The following is an 18,903-nucleotide window of genomic DNA, read 5'->3' as shown; positions in this document are numbered from 1 at the left end:
ACGCTCACCAAATAATGAAAAACATTTATACAACATAAACCAACAATACAACATAAACCAACAACACAAACTGCTAAAAACTAAGCAAAAATTTAAGTTCAGCAGCACAGATAAAACCAACAAGAATCAAGAAACTCCACAGCATAATCCATTCATGCCGCACTGCATGCTGGGTACCTTCATAGTACATATTGTAGAAATACAGTATGATGTTGTTTGTTTACAGTAAAAAATCCAATACTGTAAACTGTAAATAGAAAAAAACACTTTTTAGTGTCATTAGATACAAGAACATTTCTACTGCGAAATTACCGTGAAAGGAATGCAAATATTAACCTGGAATATACTGTAATTTCACACTAAAATGTTTAACTGCACAATATTCATTAAAATGTATAGCATTAGCATGACCACATGCTTAATTTAAATATTATGTTAATAATTATGTAATTATGTAAAAGTAATAAGTAATTATGTTATATTAGTAATTTATGAATTTAGCACATGCTAATATATAAGCATATATATATATATATATATATATATATATATATATATATATATATATATATATATATATATATATATATATAGGCTAATAAATCATAAAAAAGAATGGATTTCATTTTTCTGAGGCGATTGTAACATTCTAATTAATTGATACAGAAATGTAGGTGTGAGCTGGTTTTCTTATTGACATGGAGTGTATAACCGTAAGTGGTAATACGATATGGGACTGTCCTGTCTTTAATACGGCTTTTTATTTTTGGATCTTGACATTCACGGTTGCCCTTTCGGCGCAGTGGCAGCAGAGCCGTCATATCTCTACCGGTATATTCGACCAGGAAGACTGGAGCATGGACTGCACGAGCTGAAGGAGAGGAAGACTGTTAAACAGAAGGAATAATACTCGAACAGGTTTGCTGAGTGTCGTGAATTCGTGTTCGTAATGTAATTCAGTCTGATCAGATTTCCGCCATGTCGTCCATGATGCTGCAGCCTCGGATTGATGATGCTGCGACTGTAAACATCGCTGCTTTATGTATTTTGCCAACCAGCTCATCATAAATCAATAGGTTGAATGTCAAAACTCTGCGAACAATAACAGTAACACGGAAAATAAAGCAGCAGACATATAAAACATGCGGTTTCTGAGCCGTACTAAAAGTAGCCGGATGACCACTGCACACTTATACCATGGTATTTACATGGCACGGCACATGTCCGAATTGTCCGAGTTTTTGTGCCATGGTATTGCCATGTAAATACTATAGTAGAGGAATATGGTAATCCTTTACGCTTGTATATTTCAAAGTAACTTACCTCTGTATTACCATCTGATATACCACTTGCATACTTTTTATGTAAGGGCTATAGTTTCATTAGTATTATTTGCCGAACATTTTATTATTATATATATATTTTTTTGTATTAATTTAATTATTTAGTTTTTGTGTTGTTGTTGTTAATTTTTTACTACATGTTATGCTCATTTTATTTAAAACATTTTTTTAATCAACTTCTAAACATTTATCTTGACTTTAATAAATGTTAACATACTGAGCTCGGTTTGTAATAACCATGGTAATAACCCAGTTTTCTTACAGGTGAGGTTATAATAATGACCAAAGATGATGAAATTCCTGACTGGGCTGGAGCACAGGACTTCTATGAGAAGTACGATCCAAAGGAGATCCTTGGAAGGTACTGTCATATTATACACATATTTTAGTGAAGATGAAAAAATATCCTGGTCATATTCACCCCAATTTATATAATAAACCATTATTATTTTCACTTTATGCAAATGAGAATGAGATTTGTTGACTTTTATATTAATGTCAAAATGTTTAACATTGATTTTGGCCTTTTTTGGAAGGTGTTGTTAGATTCACATGAAAATAATCTCAGTCATTTTCAGTAATTAAATGATTAGCAAATGAAATTAGAGGTGCATTAAATTTGTAGTGTACCATTTTGGGCATTTTTCAAAAAACAAGAAATATTAATCTATATATTAGCCTATACTAAAAGAGAAAAATAATACTGTCTCATTGTCTGGTATGTTTGACAATTGAGAAATATGTATTCAGTATCATTAGTATAACATTAAGGTACTATTTAAGTACATATAGGCATGTAGTAGATTGTGTACAACTAGATTTTTAGCCAAGATTGTGTACAATTGATTTTTCATGTCCCTTCATTGGACAGTGCAATGTGTTATATAATGTACGCTGTAGTATTTTCTTCAGAAGTCTATACTGCGAATAGTATTTCTCATGGTGTTTGTGTTGCAGAGGGGTGAGCAGTGTGGTTCGACGCTGCATCCATAAGCGAACCACTCAGGAATATGCCGTCAAAGTCATAGACATCACGCCATCTGATAAGATGAGCCCTGAGGAGATGGAGGAGATCAGAAATGCCACGACAAAAGAGATTGACATCCTCAAGAAAGTGTGCGGGCAAGAAAACATCAGTAAGTATCCAGGAGGTTAGAATAGTAGCAGCTTTGAAGCATGAAGATGAAGTATGTTTATATCTGTAAAGAGTCTCGTATGATTTGAACACATTGTTTCTTGCTTCTCCAGTTCAGATGAAGGACTACTTTGAAACTAAAGCTTTCTTCTTCTTGGTGTTTGACTTGTAAGTATTGATTTCATACTTTATATATTTTATATATAATATGTACAATAAACACACAAAAGTACAAATATTTTAATTAATAAAATTGCTTTAACATTTAATTATGATACTATTTGAAAAGTAGTTAAATGCAATAAATATTGTTCTCACAGGATGAAGAAAGGAGAGCTTTTTGATTATCTAACGGAGAAGGTTACGCTCAGTGAAAAAGAGACAAGGTTAGTATAATTTATAATAAATCACATGAAACCTGTCAACATGTGCAGTTGATATTTCATCACAAAATCAAAGTAAAAACAACAAACTGAAGGCATATTTATGATCGTTATGATTGTTTTGCATTGTGACATTATTTTCATGACAATTTTGTCTCATTTACTCCTCAAATCTCATTACCTTTATGTAAAAATATCTTATTCTCAATACAGAAAAAATATATATAATGTTTTTGTACATAATGAAAGTATTCATTGTACTTCCTTTAATTTATGTTGGGAATATATTATTTCGAGTTCGATACAAGTTACTGTAAACTCAATCAACAGCATTTGTTTACCACTAAAAAACATTGATTACTGCATAAAAAAAGATACTGACTCATCCCTCGTTTGCTTTAAAAACAGTAAAAATCAAAGTTAAGGTGAAGCAAGTACAATGGAAGTAAATAATAAATAATTGTATTAAATCACTTACATTAAAGGGTTTAAAATCTAGTTTAAAATTAAAATCTAAAAAACAATTAAAGATGTTTGTAATGAACCCTTTAATTCTTCTGTTAAAAGTTGTCTTTTTTTTAGCTCTTTTTAGGTTTTAGATAGGCTGTTGCATGGCAATGAAGTTGTAAATTTGGATATACAAAATAAGGTGATGAAATCATCTTTACACGCACATTGTTTATATTTTGTGGCTACCCTACACTTGAAACAGTGACTTCCATCGTAAGAGACTGATTGTAAAGAAAAGTAGGGACAAATTAAATCTTTTTTGGGGTTATTAACATTATGTCACAAGCATAGGCGTAATTTGCGTGTGGGACGAGCCGTGTTTGGACATGTGCCCACCACCTTTTGCCAGGGTTGATATTGCCCCAACCACTTTTTGAAACATCTTGCAGCACTGGTGCACCAAATACAAAGGAAGCATCTCCAGTTGACTAGCAGAGTATTCGTTTCATTCAGTTGTTATATAAGAGGTAATATGGCGTTGGAAAATGTTGTTTTTGAAATCAAAATCTCGACTGGAAGCGGCAAGGGCTGAGTCGTGCAACATGGTAGCACGTGTCGGCCAGCTACGCAAGTGTTCGTTGCCGCTGTTATCAGTGGCGGTGGCTCGTGCACAGTCTTCACAGAGACGAGTTCTTCAATCTGTCGCTTAATGTTGTTTCGGAGACTCTCTATTCGTTTCAATCCGTGTCCCTGCTCTTGATATACAATCACTGATGAATATCTTTGTTTTTAATGAGAGAAAAAAATCATACAAAGGCAGATTAGAACCCAGAACCTCTGACACGTTAAACAAAAGTTCCCTATTCCCTATCGAGCAAATCCCGACATAGAACTCCAGAATCGTTCTCCTTCAGCACGAAGCTCTTCTCCTCGCTGGACTCAGAGACAAGACAGAAGAAGCCTTCTCCCCGTAGAACGAGCCTTAGCAGCGGAACAGCTGATTCAGCGACGCTCTGCAAAGCGGATTCAGTGTCTCCCCTGCGGCTATCCGGCAATTATTATCACAAAGAGCAAATTTCTGTGCAAATTTTCAGCAACGTTGTTGCAAATGTCGCATCACGAGTGTGTTTCTGCCTGTCTGGGGAAATCCACGCAGAAGCAGCTCTAGCTCTAGCTCTAGCTGCTCTCACTGCTAGAGCATGGGTCTCACCTCTCTCTACTCGTGGATTGCTTTCTTTTCAGAAAGCAGCTCCGCCCCTCGTTCTCTCCTGTTCTCTTCCTCCCAGGAACCTAGGAGAAACAGCGGAGCCAGAAGAGTGAGCATTCGGTTGTAAGTCAGCTGACTCCGGCACTGTGTGCCTTACTTTCTCCACAGAGAGAGATTTCCCTCACATGCAGACCAGCGTCTGCAGCGGCCTGGTCTCGTTTGGGGGATCTGAGGAGGATTCCGACACAGAGGATTGGTCGGGCTCAGTGGATGACTCCGCCCCCTGCTGTCTAGAGATCAGGGTCGTGTTCAGCTCAGTGGTGTTGGAACGCCACTTATGGCTTAACTTAACGGCGATTAAGGATGCAGACAAAGCTGCTTTCCTCAACTCCCCAGTCTCCCCCGGCGGTCTCTTCGACCCAGCGGTGGATGGATTCACACAGCGCTTCACCGCAGCCCAGAAGTCGTTGCACTCAATGCGCCACTTCGAGTCACCAGAAATGCGTGCCGACTCAGCAATCCGCTCAGCCCGCGCCTTCGACCGCTCAGCCCAAGTCAGAGTCTGAGCCTCTCCCTCAACGCCAAACGCTACCCCCTCCTTAAGCACCAGGGTCCCCGCCCTAAGATAACTTTAGCTGGGTCCTGAGCCACAGAAGCCGCCCTGATCCATCAGGAATGAAGAGGAGAGGGCTACGGCAGGACCACCCTCCAAAAAAGCTAGAGTTTGCCTCCCAAACCCCTTTTCAGTTCTGGGCGTTGGAGGCGATGTGTTCGTTGCAAGCACTGGGCCCGTTCATTTGAAAGATCACGCACCCATGCAACTGACTGCTGTTATAGCCAACATAATAAAAAACAAACACATAAAATAATAGCACTTTTCCTCTTCCCAATACCACAGGCGTCAGTCTCCTGTCTCAGCGCAGCGGCCTGTCACCTGAAACGATTTAGCCCCTAGCCACCTGGGCCAAGGCTTGGGAAGCCATCGAGTTGGGTTCTGAACACAAACAAACAAGGTTTCTTGCTTCAATTCGCTCACAGACCCCCCTGCTTCAGGGGCGTGGTCTGCACGTCAGTGCACGTTCTCTGTTCCGAAGTGATGAATTTACTGGCGAAAGGGAGCTGTAGAAACAGTTCTGCCAGCTCACAGCGAGTCAGCCTTTTACAGCCGCCCCTTTCGCTGAAGACTGCCCTTCTGCTAGCCCTAGCATCACTCAAGCGAGTGGGTGACTTGCAAGCGCTCTCTGTGAGCCCTTCTTGCTTTGAGTTTGGACCTAATGACTGTAGAGTCGGTCCTCAAACCAAGACATGGTTACTGTTTCGGAAGACGAGCAAGAGTCACACTTACTCTGCCCAGTTTGGGTATATCTGCCCAGTTCAGACAGTCAGCTTTTCGTATGCTTCGGAGGCTGCACCAAAAGGTATGCTAAGGTGAGGGCCCACTCCACCAGAGGCGTGGCCTTCTCCTGGGCGTGGTCCAGTGGAATATCCATTGGCGACATCTGTGCAGCGGCCACCATCACCAGGTTTTACGACTTGGACGTCCCTGCTCTGCATGCACTGGTCCTGTCTGTTTAGCTGTGCCTTGACCTCTACACGAGTCCAACCTGCACAAAACGTATCCCTCAGGCCTCCGACCTCGTCGTCTGAGCCCCTTAGAGCAATTGTAGCATGGCGCTATTTGATTGTGTTCCCATAGTGTCTCTACGATGCAATACGAATGAATCGTTTCGATAGGGAACTTACTCGGTTACTAGCGTAACCTCGGTTCCCTGAGATAACGGGAACAAGTATTGCGTAGTTCGCTCAGCCCTTGCCGCTTCCAGTCGAAAGATTCTGGAGTTCTATGGCGAGATTTTCCCATTTAAATAGATGGGTAGCCCCGCCCATTTCGGCGGGCTTCAGCGCCATAGGTTTTGCAGTTTCACTGTGTGATTCAATCAGGCTTCAGTATTTCTTAGAAAAAAGGAGTTTCCCATAACGTCTCTACGACGCAATACTCATTCCCGTTATCTCAGGGAACCGAGGTTACGGTAGTAACCGAGTACGTTTTACCTCCGGACTATTAGGACACACAAACATCAAGTGCGGATCTATGTATTTATTCAATGATGCAAAGACTCTCGATCAGGACTAACGATATATTGTACAAGATGCAAGGACGAAACTATCACATTAAACATGAGTTCTATGTCGATAAATATACAATTGGTATTTGGACATCGTAATGTTATTTGTTGTGCATTTATTATTGTACATTTCTGATATAGCCTTGTATTAGCAACTAATTATTTATTTTTTTGAATCTAATTAGATTAATCTTTGAGAATAATTGTGTTAATGAGAATGTAACATCTTTTTTTTGTCTTGATTTGAGGGTGAAATGTGACCTGGACTCGTTTTCGTGAGATTCACCCCCAATGTATTTACCATGGCTCAGTGTACAACAGTACATATTGCGTATATTTGCAGTGCTCTGTTTTCATTTTGCAGGAAGATCATGCGCGCCCTGTTGGAGGTGGTTCAGTTCCTTCACTCTCAGAACATTGTGCACAGAGATCTAAAGCCAGAGAACATCCTTCTGGATGACAATATGAACATCAAACTCACTGATTTTGGCTTTGCTGTGCAGATTGCAGCAGGACAAAAACTCAATGGTAAATTCAATTCAGTTTCATTCACATTTATTTGTATAGCGCTTTTCACAATGCATATTGTCTACATTACAATTTAGAGTGATCTGTTATCAGAAGTGACTAATGTATTTCAGAAATGTACATCTAAAAATCACAATGTTAGCTAACATCATGTATTCATTTTTAGGCATTGAGGACATGAGCTCATTGAAGTTATTATTACAAGCTGTGAACATAATGATTACAATATATAGAAATTTTAGCATTGGTGCATGTTGATTCAGAGTTTGCTTCATCTGAAGTCCTCGCAGGAGTTGGTCATCTGAAGTCTTCATAAGAGGCTGGATCCAAACTAGAGCCGACGCACTCTCTAGTTTCTAGTAAACAGAAAAGCAAATAAAATGTAATTAGCGTAGATCCTGTTCATAACATTTCAAGCAAAGATAATCTGAGAGGCATTATGTGAATGCTTGGCTAAAGAGATGTGTCTTTAATCTAGATTTAAACTGGGAGAGTGTCTCTGAGACCTGAACATCATCAGGAAGGCTATTCCAGACCTAGATAGTAGAGGGGTGTAATGATACATCGATGTGGATTGATGCATCCATTAAATGACTAACGGTATGATGTATTGATGCAACACGTAAAAACAATATTTTTTAAGATGCAGCTTCATTTTAACACTCTCATGTTAGCCACATCTGCACACAATGTCTCAAAAGAGACCACAAGAAGACTTGTTTGTCTGTTATAAAAAAAAAAAAATCGATATATTTGAAAAAATAGAGTTTAATTTTATTTGTTGATGTACATTTGGGATACAGAATTTGCAATTGTCAGAGAGTTCAATTAAATTTGTATACTTAGTTGGATTTGTGAGTAAATAAAATAATATGTAACTGGTTTTGTTCCATACATAATATCATAATATCGATATTTGATCACAGGCTCTTGAATCTAATTAAATAGTAATCCTATCAGTGTCATGGTCGAACAAGACAGGAAGCAAAAGCAGGTACTCAAAGCGTTTATTAGACTCAAGTGGTCACACAAAACAGTTCAGTACAGGGAGGGCGGCGACTCAGGCTCGTGCAGGGACTAGATGGTCTGTGGTGCGCTGGTGCAGTGATGGTGAAGAATCCCAATCCCGGTGCTGGAGTGCGGTGAATCCAATGACGGTGAACAGGAACGGCAGGAAGACAAGGCTAGACCAACACAGAAACGGCAACTCCACGGGAACACAGACACGGCAAATCACAGGACCTCAACCAACAATCCGACACTGGAACAGAGAATGGTGTGAGTATATATATGGAACGGAAATGAATCGCAGCTGTGAACAGTGATTGTGATGATGATGATTATCAGCTGGAGCGCTGACAGACACGTGAGCGGGACAACGCCCACTCACACATAAACAAACATAGACACGAGACAAGAAGGAAACAATGCATTCAACAACCGTGACAGTACCCCCTCCTCTAGGAACGCCTCACGGCGTTCCCAGACTCCCTTACCTGTCGATTGTAATCATCGATAAGAGAGTGATCCAGGATGTCACGAGCCGGAACCCAACTTCTCTCCTCCGGACCGTAACCTTCCCAGTCCACCAGGTACTGGAATCCGCGTCCCCTCCGCCTAGAGTCCAGAATGCGACGGACCGAATAGGATGGTTCCCCATCTACGAGACGCGGCGGTGGGGGAACCGGGGCAGGCGGATTAATGCGGGAAAAAAAAACGGGTTTAATTTTGGACACGTGGAATACCGGATGAATTCTCCTGTACACTGGAGGAAGGTTGAGGCGGACTGCCACCGGACTAACAATTTTGGTGACAGAAAACGGGCCAATGAATTTAGGAGCCAATTTATTGGATACGGAGCGGAGCGGAATATTCTTAGTAGAAAGCCACACTTTGGAACCGACGACGTATACGGGAGGCCTAGACCGGTGGCGATCGGCTTTGGCCTTGGTGCGCGCCCGCACACGGAGGAGAGTCTCACGGGCTCTTGTCCATGTGTGGTGACACCTCTGGACGAAGGCGTGAGCGGAGGGGACCGCGACTTCGGATTCCAGACTGGGAAAAACCGGTGGCTGGTATCCTATACTACACTCAAAAGGAGATAGGCCCGTAGCTGACACTGGCAACGAATTGTGGGCGTACTCCACCATAGGCAGTTGTTGACTCCAGGAGGAAGGATTCCTGGCAGCCGTACATCGCAAGGTTCTCTCCAGGTCTTGGTTGGCTCTCTCAGTTTGACCATTGCTCTGGGGGTGAAACCCGGAAGACAGACTGACCGTCGCCCCCAGCAACCTACAAAACTCTCGCCAAAATTTGGACACAAATTGGGGACCCCTGTCGGAAACCACGTCTGTCGGGAGGCCATGTAACCGAAAGACATGATTAACGACTGCAACCGCTGTCTCCTTGGCTGAGGGTAATTTGGGCAAGGGAACAAAATGGGCTGCCTTCGAGAATCGGTCCACCACGGTTAAAACTACCGTGTTACCCTGGGAGGGTGGGAGGGCGGTAACAAAATCTAGTGCGATATGGGACCAGGGTCTCGAAGACACCGACAGCGGTTGGAGTAACCCATCTGGGGGTCGATTGGACGACTTGCCAATAGCACAAACTGAGCAAGTCAAAACAAAATCGTGAACATCGCGAGCCATAAGCGGCCACCAGAATCGTTGTTTGACCAAATAGAGGGTGCGACTAACTCCTGGATGACAGGCTAGACTAGAACAATGGCCCCACCGAATAACGTCTGGACGTAGTTCCTCCGGCACAAATAAGCGGTTCGGTGGGCACCGGATCGGAGGTGTTACCCCTTCTAGAGCCTTCTTGACTCTCGATTCGACCTCCCATGTGAGCGTAGAGATAATTAGGGTCTCAGGAAAAATACGCTCGGGAGTAGGTGCGTGTTCGGATCGATCAAAAATACGCGACAAAGAATCGGGTTTGATGTTTTTAGAACCCGGACGATACGAGAGGGTAAAATCAAAACGGCCGAAAAAAAGTGCCCACCGAGCCTGCCTGGAGTTCAACCTTTTGGCGGATCTAATGTACTCCAGATTCTTATGATCCGTCCAGACGATAAAGGGTACCCCGGACCCCTCTAACCAATGACGCCATTCTTCCAAGGCTAACTTGACCGCCAACAACTCCCTGTTGCCAATGTCGTAATTTCGTTCAGCTGGTGATAAGCGATGAGATAAAAACGCGCATGGATGCATCTTGTTGTCTGAAGGTGAGCGTTGTGAAAGAACTGCGCCTACCCCCACCTCTGACGCGTCGACCTCCACCACAAACTGACGTGAGGAATCAGGGGCGATTAAGATGGGAGCCGAAACAAAGCGGCTCTTGAGGTTGGAAAAAGCAGTTTCGGCTGCTTCCGACCACCTGAACGCAGTTCTGGGAGAGGTCAAGGCAGTCAGAGGTGCGGCTAGTTGGCTAAAGTTGCGAATAAAACGCCGGTAGAAATTGGCGAACCCCAGAAACCTCTGTAGGGCCTTACGGGAATCTGGGTTTGGCCACTCTACCACAGCCTTAACTTTGTCAGGATCCATACGCATACCCTCAGCCGACACGATGTGTCCTTAGAAAGGGACCGACTGTGCATGAAAAGCGCATTTCTCCGCCTTGACAAAAAGCCCATTCTCTAGCAACCTTTGGAGTACCCGTCGGACGTGCTGCACGTGTTCCTGGAGAGACGAGGAAAAAATCAGAATGTCATCCAGGTAAACATAAATAAACTGATCGATCATGTCTCGCAGCACGTCATTGACGAGCGCTTGGAAGACTGCGGGACTGTTGGACAAACCGAAAGGCATGACCAAGTATTCAAAGTGCCCCCTAGGGGTGTTGAAGGCAGTCTTCCATTCATCCCCCTTCCTGATACGGACCAAATGATAAGCATTACGTAAGTCCAGTTTTGTGAAGATGGATGCTCCCTGCAACCTCTCGAAGGCTGAAGACATCAGCGGCAAAGGATAAGTATTCTTTACCGTGATGTTGTTCAGCCCCCGGTAATCAATACAAGGTCGCAGCGATCCATCCTTCTTCCCCACAAAAAAGAACCCCGCCCCCGCTGGAGATGAGGAAGGTTGGATGAACCTTGGATGAACCTGGATGCTAGAGAATCAGAAATATATTTATATTTCTGATATAAATATATTTCTCCATAGCCTCCCTCTCCGGAACCGAGAGTGAATAAATCTTGCCCTTAGGCGGAGACTTACCTGACAGTAAATCTATAGCACAGTCGTAGGGACGGTGCGGAGGGAGTGAAGCAGCCCTTGACTTACTGAACACTTCCCTCAGGTCACGGTACTCCGCGGGCACGTTTGATAAATCCACTGCTTCCTCCTGCAACACAGGAACAGAGACAACAGAACAGGCAGACACAAGACAAGAACTATGACATTCAGTGCTCCAGGCTGATATGGTTCTTTGTTTCCAGTCAATGCGGGGGTTGTGTTGATTAAGCCAGGGGTGACCCAAGACAATGGGTGTGTGATGTGAGTCCATGATGAAAAATGATATTGTCTCTGCGTGATTCCCGGAGGTGATGAGCGTGATGTTCTCGGTGGTCTGGGAGATGGTTGGTAGTGACTGTCCATTGAGTGCATGTACGGTGATTCTCTGGGGAAGTGTTCTGAGTGGGACTTGAAACTGTAGTGCAAAGGTGCGATCCATGAAATTACCTTCAGCCCCGGAGTCTACCAGTGCGGTGCAGTGGTGATCGTGGACAGACCATCTAAGTCTTACCGGGAGGATGGTGGATGTAGATGAGGACTTTTCGGCAGAGATCCCACCCGATAGTAGCCTCATACTTACTATCGGGCTTGGCCTTTTACCGGGCAGTTGTTAGCAAAATGTCCCGCTCCCCCGCAGTACAGGCAAAGGCCAAGGGATCTCCGCCTCTCCCTCTCCTCCCGGGAAAGCCGAGCTCGACCCACCTGCATGGGCTCGGGATCGGAGGGACCGGCCGCGTCCATGCCGCTGGACCACTGATGTTCCACCCCCCCACGAGGCAGGCTGGGTGGAGCGCGTGGTCCGACCCGGGCTAGTCGGGCGTCCACCCTCAGAGCCAGGTCGATCAGTCCGTTCAGTGAGGGGGGTAGGTCCAGGGCGTAGATCTCCCTCTGGACGCGGTCGGCCAGCCCATGCAGGAACCTATCCCACTGTGCTCCCTCGTTCCAGCGACACTCGGCCGCCAGGGTCTTGAACTCGATGGCATAATCCGAAACAGATCGTTCTCGCTGGCGTAGTTCAGACAAGACCCTGGCAGCCTCTCTCCCCGCGACCGCGCGGTCGAAAACTCGTCTCATTTCCGAGGAGAGTTCCCGGAACGAGGAACAGCATGGTTCTTGGTTCTCCCACACCGCCGTCCCCCATAGTGCCGCTCTCCCAGTCAGTAAAGTGAGTACAAACGCCACTTTAGTCTCCTCTCTCTCGAAGGTCCGGGGCTGGAGTGCAAAATGCATGCCGCATCGAGTCAAAAACGGCCGGCAAAAGTTAGGCTCACCAGAGTATGGCTCAGGAGTCGGAAGGCGAGGTTCCGACTGGGAGGCGGGCATCGGTGGTGTGGGAGGGACGGGCGGTGCGGCTGGCGCAGCGGGAGGTTGCAGCTGTTGAAATCGCTGGGTCAGCTCGGACACCTGCGTGACGAGAGCCTGAATCGCGCGCGCCGCTTCTCCTTGATGGCGGTCCTGAGCGTCCATCCTTTGAATACTTGCATGAACAAAGTCGTCCATCGTTGCTGCGGTGCCACCTGCTGCTTCCATGGAGTGGTCGGATTGTTCTGTCATGGTCGAACAAGACAGGAAGCAAAAGCAGGTACTCAAAGCGTTTATTAGACTCAAGTGGTCACACAAAACAGTTCAGTACAGGGAGGGCGGCGACTCAGGCTCGTGCAGGGACTAGATGGTCTGTGGTGCGCTGGTGCAGTGATGGTGAAGAATCCCAATCCCGGTGCTGGAGTGCGGTGAATCCAATGACGGTGAACAGGAACGACAGGAAGACAAGGCTAGACCAACACAGAAACGGCAACTCCACGGGAACACAGACACGGCAAATCACAGGACCTCAACCAACAATCCGACACTGGAACAGAGAATGGTGTGAGTATATATATGGAACGGAAATGAATCGCAGCTGTGAACAGTGATTGTGATGATGATGATTATCAGCTGGAGCGCTGACAGACACGTGAGCGGGACAACGCCCACTCACACATAAACAAACATAGACACGAGACAAGAAGGAAACAATGCATTCAACAACCGTGACAATCAGGGCATGCTTTGTGGTATCTGCAAATATAGTGTCACGATACAATCTATAATATCAGATGAAACGGCCAATTTACACACGTACTAGCTAGCTGCCGGTTTGTCTATAGAGAGAGAGAGATGCCCCGTCAGTAGTTGTCAGGTTCATGCAGCTCTTGGATTCGGGTTTCATTCTATCCTTATATGAGAGATTAACATGATGTTACTGGAACTGGAGGAGCTGTTTGCTATTTGGTGTGGCCTCCGACCTTTATCCAGGAACAGAGTAAACGCTCTAGATACTCTAAGAATGACCCATCAATTACATAAATGTGTGTTCCAGACATGGCTAACTGATGAGTGAAGTTGTAACACACTTTACTGTGAGATTGTAAAAGGATGAATTTCATCATGCTGTATTCTCATTACTGTAATGAAAAAATACATTGATTACAGAAATTCTTATTGATACATTATATATTTTAATACAGAATATACATTTTAAAATATATTGTATGTAATATATTTATAATATTCTGATATAATATATTAGAATCATATAATAAAATATCAAAAAATCTATAAAATCTATAAAAAATAAATAAAAAAAATAATAAAAAAATAAATAATGGGAGTAAATATTAACTGAGATTTTGAAGCCCAAAAAAGTGCATCCATCCATCATAAAAATAATCCATACGGCTCCAGGAGGTTAATAAAGGCCTTCTGAAGTGAAGCGATGCGTTTTTGTAAGAAAAATATCCATATTTATAACTTTATAAACTAGAATCACTCAACTCAGGATGTGCCATCTCCGAACCCATTTATTAAAGACCCCTGTAGTCAATAATTTTAGCCCTTAAAATTCGACTTTGATCACCAAAATTACAAATGTAAGTTTTTTCCTTAAAAAAAAAAAAAAATCGTCATGCCTTAAAATAGCTTGAATGTAACTCTACACCCTTGCCTCATTTAGTATACGTGGTTCTATGAATATGCAAATGAGCCCCGCCTCCACTCACTCACACCAGCTCAGAGATCCACTCGCTGACGATCACACGTTGATCTGATTGGTTACAAGGTAGTTTGTGACGTCAGAAACACCAGCGATTTCAAAGCGTGTTTTTGAGACTGTCTTTGGTTCACTGCAGTTTTAAGGAGAAAATAATCAGCAATGGTGTTGACTTATGAATTTACACATGGTTTGTCTTAAAGCACATTAAAAACACCACATAGACATATAAACAACATTAAAAGCTGGATTTTCACCACAGGTAGACTTTAAAGTTGCCTAAAGTTGGCCTTAAGTGTTTGTTCTCCGGTCGGGATAATCTCTTACTAGCTTTCTTTGTTTTATTTGTGGAAGAGGTCAGTTAGTTTCCAGACTGAATGGCATCCCAAATGACGGATCACTTATTTGATTGTCTCTTCTTGGTCAGTTTGAGCGAGTCATCTCTGTCTGATTCACTCTCAGTTCCTACAGAGAATAAAATAAAACTTCTTAATCTATTATTTATTTTTATTTTGGGTTGAAATAAGCCTAAAGAACAAAAACTGGTCGTGTGTACCATAACATGCTATGCCATACATAATGCATGTTATGATGCACAAATACATGATATGTTGTGCATGCAGTATTAGATAACAGGCTAATATGTTTCATATGTGTCATAGAGGTGTGTGGAACGCCAGGCTATCTGGCTCCAGAGATTATCGAGTGCTCTATGGATCCGCACCACCAAGGTTACGGGACCGCCGTTGATCTGTGAGTAGCGGACAGGCTTTTCACAGCATTTATACAAGAGCAATGTTGAAACAATTTACATTAAACGTTCAAGTTGGACTGATTCGAGAAAAATCACACCGTTGTTTTTGTCTTTTCCAGCTGGAGCGCAGGGGTGATCATGTACACCCTTCTCGCAGGATCCCCTCCGTTCTGGCACAGAAAGCAGATGCTAATGCTGCGGATGATCCTATCAGGAAGCTACCAGTTCACCTCTCCGGAGTGGGACGACCGATCAGACACTGTCAAAGACCTGGTGCGTCTGACCCGCAGACCTGGGAATAATCAAAAAAGAGTGTATGAAGATTAATGCAAGCCCACAGCAGATCTACTAACCTGAACTCTGTGGTGTTCACTGGGGGTTTCAACTTTCAGATCTCCAGGCTGTTGGTGGTGAATCCCGAGACACGTTACACCGCCACGGATGCCTTAAACCACCCTTTCTTCCAGCAGTACGTGGTCGCAGAGGTGCGACATTTCAGCCCATACAGGAAGTTCAAGGTGGGCTCTATAATTGAGAAAAATGAGTAATTATTGATTTATTTAGCTGTTGTTCTTGCATAGTTGCAGGAAAACACTTCACATCTTGATTAGACAGTCACATTAGTAAAACAAAAAATTATAATAATTAAGGACGGATCAAAAAATGATAAATTATATATAAATAAATAATGGGTCTCATTCATGAAACGTATGAGTGATTTGCGCGTAAAGAGACATTCCCGAAAATTCTTCTCCTGATTCACAAATACTTCGTAAACGTCAGATATGATAGTGAAATGTGTGTGTGTGTGTTAATGAATTCCAATCAGTTGTAAATGGGACGCGCGTGCACGCTCATTCTCGCAATTACCATAAATCCCGCCCATTAAAACCGACTGACAACTATATATGGGCATCATATTATGACACGAAACGAAGGATTTCAACATGTCTTCTCAAAAGCGAATGAAGAAGAGAAATTTCTCAGATGCAGAAATTTAAGTTTTATTATCAGAAGTTCATTCAAAACGCCACATTTTATTTTCAAGCGTACATAGAGGCGTATCAGGTCCTAAAAAAAGGAAGCTTGGCAGCATATTACAGATGCAGTTAATGGAGTTTCATCTGTTAATCGAACAGTCCCAGAAGTAAAAAGAAAATGGTTCGACATGAAGCTTGACTGCAACACTTGTGACTTGTGGACTTGTGTAAAAAAAAAAGAAAAAAAAAAAGAAAAGAATAAACTATGGAAGCTTGTTTCCGCCAATGAATAATAAATAAATAATAATAATTGCGACTTTTTATCTCACAATTCTGACTTTTTTTCTCACAATTGCGATATATCAAGTCAGAATTGTGAGAAATAAAGTCGCAATTGCGAGATATAAAGTCAGAATTGCGTGTTATAAAGTCGCAATTCTGGGAAATAAAGTCGCAATTCTGAGAAATAAAGTCGCAATTGCGTGATATAAAGTCGCAATTCTGAGAAATAAAGTCAGAATTGCGTGATATAAAGTTGAATTCTGAGAAATAAAGTCGCATTTCTGAGAAATAAAGTCGCAATTGCGAGATATAAAGTCGCAATTCTGAGAAATAAAGTCGCAATTGGGAGATATAAAGTCAGAATTGCACGATATAAAGTCGCAATTGCGTGTTATAAAGTCAGAATTGTGAGATATAAAGTCCAATTCTAAGGGAAAAAAAGACTGATTTTTTTTTCCCTTAGAATTGGACTTTATATCTCACAATTCTGACTTTATAACTCACAATTCTGAGAAAAGATGTCAGAATTGCGAGATATAAACTCGCAGTTGCGTGTTATAAAGTCGCAATTGCGAGAAAAAAAGTCGCAATTATCTTTTAAAATGTTTTATTTTGTGGCGGAAACAAGCTTCCATAATAAACAGCTTGAATATTAAAAAAAGAAAAGAATAAACAGCTTGAATATATATTAAAAAAAAAAGACTTGTGGACTTGTGTTCCGTTTGCAGATGCTATAACTGGCTCTCGTAATAAAAGTAAAAAGAAAAACCGTATGTAATTACTATATATAATATTTTTTTCAAAATGCTGTGTAAATATGTACCCGATTAAGGTGAATTAAAATGCAGCCTTATTAATGAGCAAAACGTTCGGATGTTAAACGCACTATTTACGCGTGGCTGGGAGCAGGTGTAGATTTATTTCGTACCAACTAACATTTGGAAAATACCAACATTTTAATGAATCCGAAAATTTACGCCAGAACCACTTTACACACGATTTACACAAAAATTCGTTCTGCTCGTGTTTCATGAATGAGACCCAATATCAGGGTTGAAAGTTAACAGGGATTGGGGCAAAAAAGCCCCTGTATTAAAGGAATAGTTCACTTAAAGAGACTGTACCTGATATTTTCTTTCTTCTATTTGGGCAAAATGGTTTAAACCCCAAATAATATATTTTAAAAGCAATCATCTGTGGAAAAAAAACAACAGGCTTTATGATGCCATCTACTGTTTATTATAGAGGATTGTAATAGATGAGAAGCTCGTTCCAGGGACGGAAGGTCTCGGCCAATAACATGCTCAGGAAAAAGGAGCATGTTATATTGAACTCAGGGACAAAAATGATAAAATGAGCGAGTACATCATGAATCCATTTTCCAAACCGTGTTTTTGTCTTATCCTGAATCACTACGGTCCACCTATAATGAATTCACAGAAAAACCTATTTTCTGTGTACAGAAAAAAAGGCAAACAATACCCATGGAAATCCATGTAGGTTCATTTCCATCACTTGTGTTTTTCAGGTAATCTGCATGACAGTTCTGGCAACGATGCGCATTTACTGCAATTATCGACGTGCCAAGCCAGTTACCAAGGAAGTGATCAAGAGTGACCCCTATGCAGTGAAACCTATCCGCAAGCTCATCGATGCCTGCGCGTTCAAGATTTATGGACACTGGGTGAAGAAGGGCCAGACACAGAACAGAGCTGCCCTGTTTGAGAATACTCCAAAAGCTATCTTGCTTTCTCTAGCAGCCGAGACAGATGATTCAGCTCTCAGAATGATGTAGTAAATGTAAGCGCTCCACAGGACAATATGTTCAAGAAATGTGTATGACATCACGTGTTACTTATAAACATGCGCTTTCATTTCATTCATTTTGCCTTGAAGAGTTGCATAATTGGCCTGCAGCATTTAAATGTTGTTATTGAAAGCCTTAGTGAAGCTGAAATATTTATGTGCGTTCAACCTGGATAGCTGAAGTTCTCACGCTTATCCAGATCATGTTTATTTATTCTGTATGATAAATTATTTGAAATATTAAAACAAATTAAATATTTGAAACTAAATGTGGATACAAACTCATTTTATGGCGTTGTATTTAATGTGGGGAGAGAAGATGCTACAGTACATCCAGATCTTTCAAATACCTTTGAACTACTAGACCCCAATGTTGTCAAAAAGCCTGTTTCTCCATTGACGGCCATTAAAATATGAAATAGGCTTTGAAACATTAAATAAATAAAATAACTTTTTTGCCTTTAAAAAGAAGATATTTTTAAATAATGTTGTTGGTAACCACAGAGTTGACGGCACCAACAAACAGTTGGCGTGCGTACCCCATTGACTTCCATATAGTGGGAAAAAATACTATGGAAGTCAGTGGGGTCCATCAACTGTTGGAGTAACGTTACCAAAATATCTTCTTTTGTGTTCAACAGAC

The 18,903-nt window shown here is 42.2% G+C and overlaps 1 protein-coding gene across 1 annotated transcript; it reads left to right on the top strand.

The window, feature by feature from the left end:
- The first annotated feature begins 775 nt into the window (after positions 1-775).
- Positions 776-18,538, top strand: phkg1a (phosphorylase kinase, gamma 1a (muscle)). The gene is made up of 10 exons (XM_084418240.1): positions 776-918; positions 1,608-1,704; positions 2,301-2,479; positions 2,592-2,646; positions 2,799-2,864; positions 7,009-7,172; positions 15,101-15,191; positions 15,312-15,465; positions 15,585-15,710; positions 17,983-18,538. The coding sequence occupies exons 2-10, from the start codon at positions 1,622-1,624 to the stop codon at positions 18,247-18,249; spliced, it is 1,185 nt and encodes a 394-aa protein (XP_084274366.1). The 5' UTR covers positions 776-918; positions 1,608-1,621; the 3' UTR covers positions 18,250-18,538.
- Positions 18,539-18,903: the final 365 nt, after the last annotated feature.

Source organism: Rutilus rutilus, assembly GCF_951802725.1.
Source record: "Rutilus rutilus genome assembly, chromosome: 9".
NCBI classification, from domain to species: Eukaryota; Metazoa; Chordata; class Actinopteri; order Cypriniformes; family Leuciscidae; genus Rutilus; species Rutilus rutilus.
This window is presented reverse-complemented; position numbering and strand designations above follow the sequence as displayed.

Excerpts from the sequence above, each read along its gene's own strand:
- phkg1a (XM_084418240.1), top strand. The coding sequence starts at position 1,622 with ATGACCAAAGATGATGAAATTCCTGACTGGGCTGGAGCACAGGACTTC. Across the intron at positions 7,173-15,100 it reads AGCAGGACAAAAACTCAATG|AGGTGTGTGGAACGCCAGGC; the intron begins GTAAATTCAATT and ends TATGTGTCATAG. Across the intron at positions 15,192-15,311 it reads TACGGGACCGCCGTTGATCT|CTGGAGCGCAGGGGTGATCA; the intron begins GTGAGTAGCGGA and ends TGTCTTTTCCAG.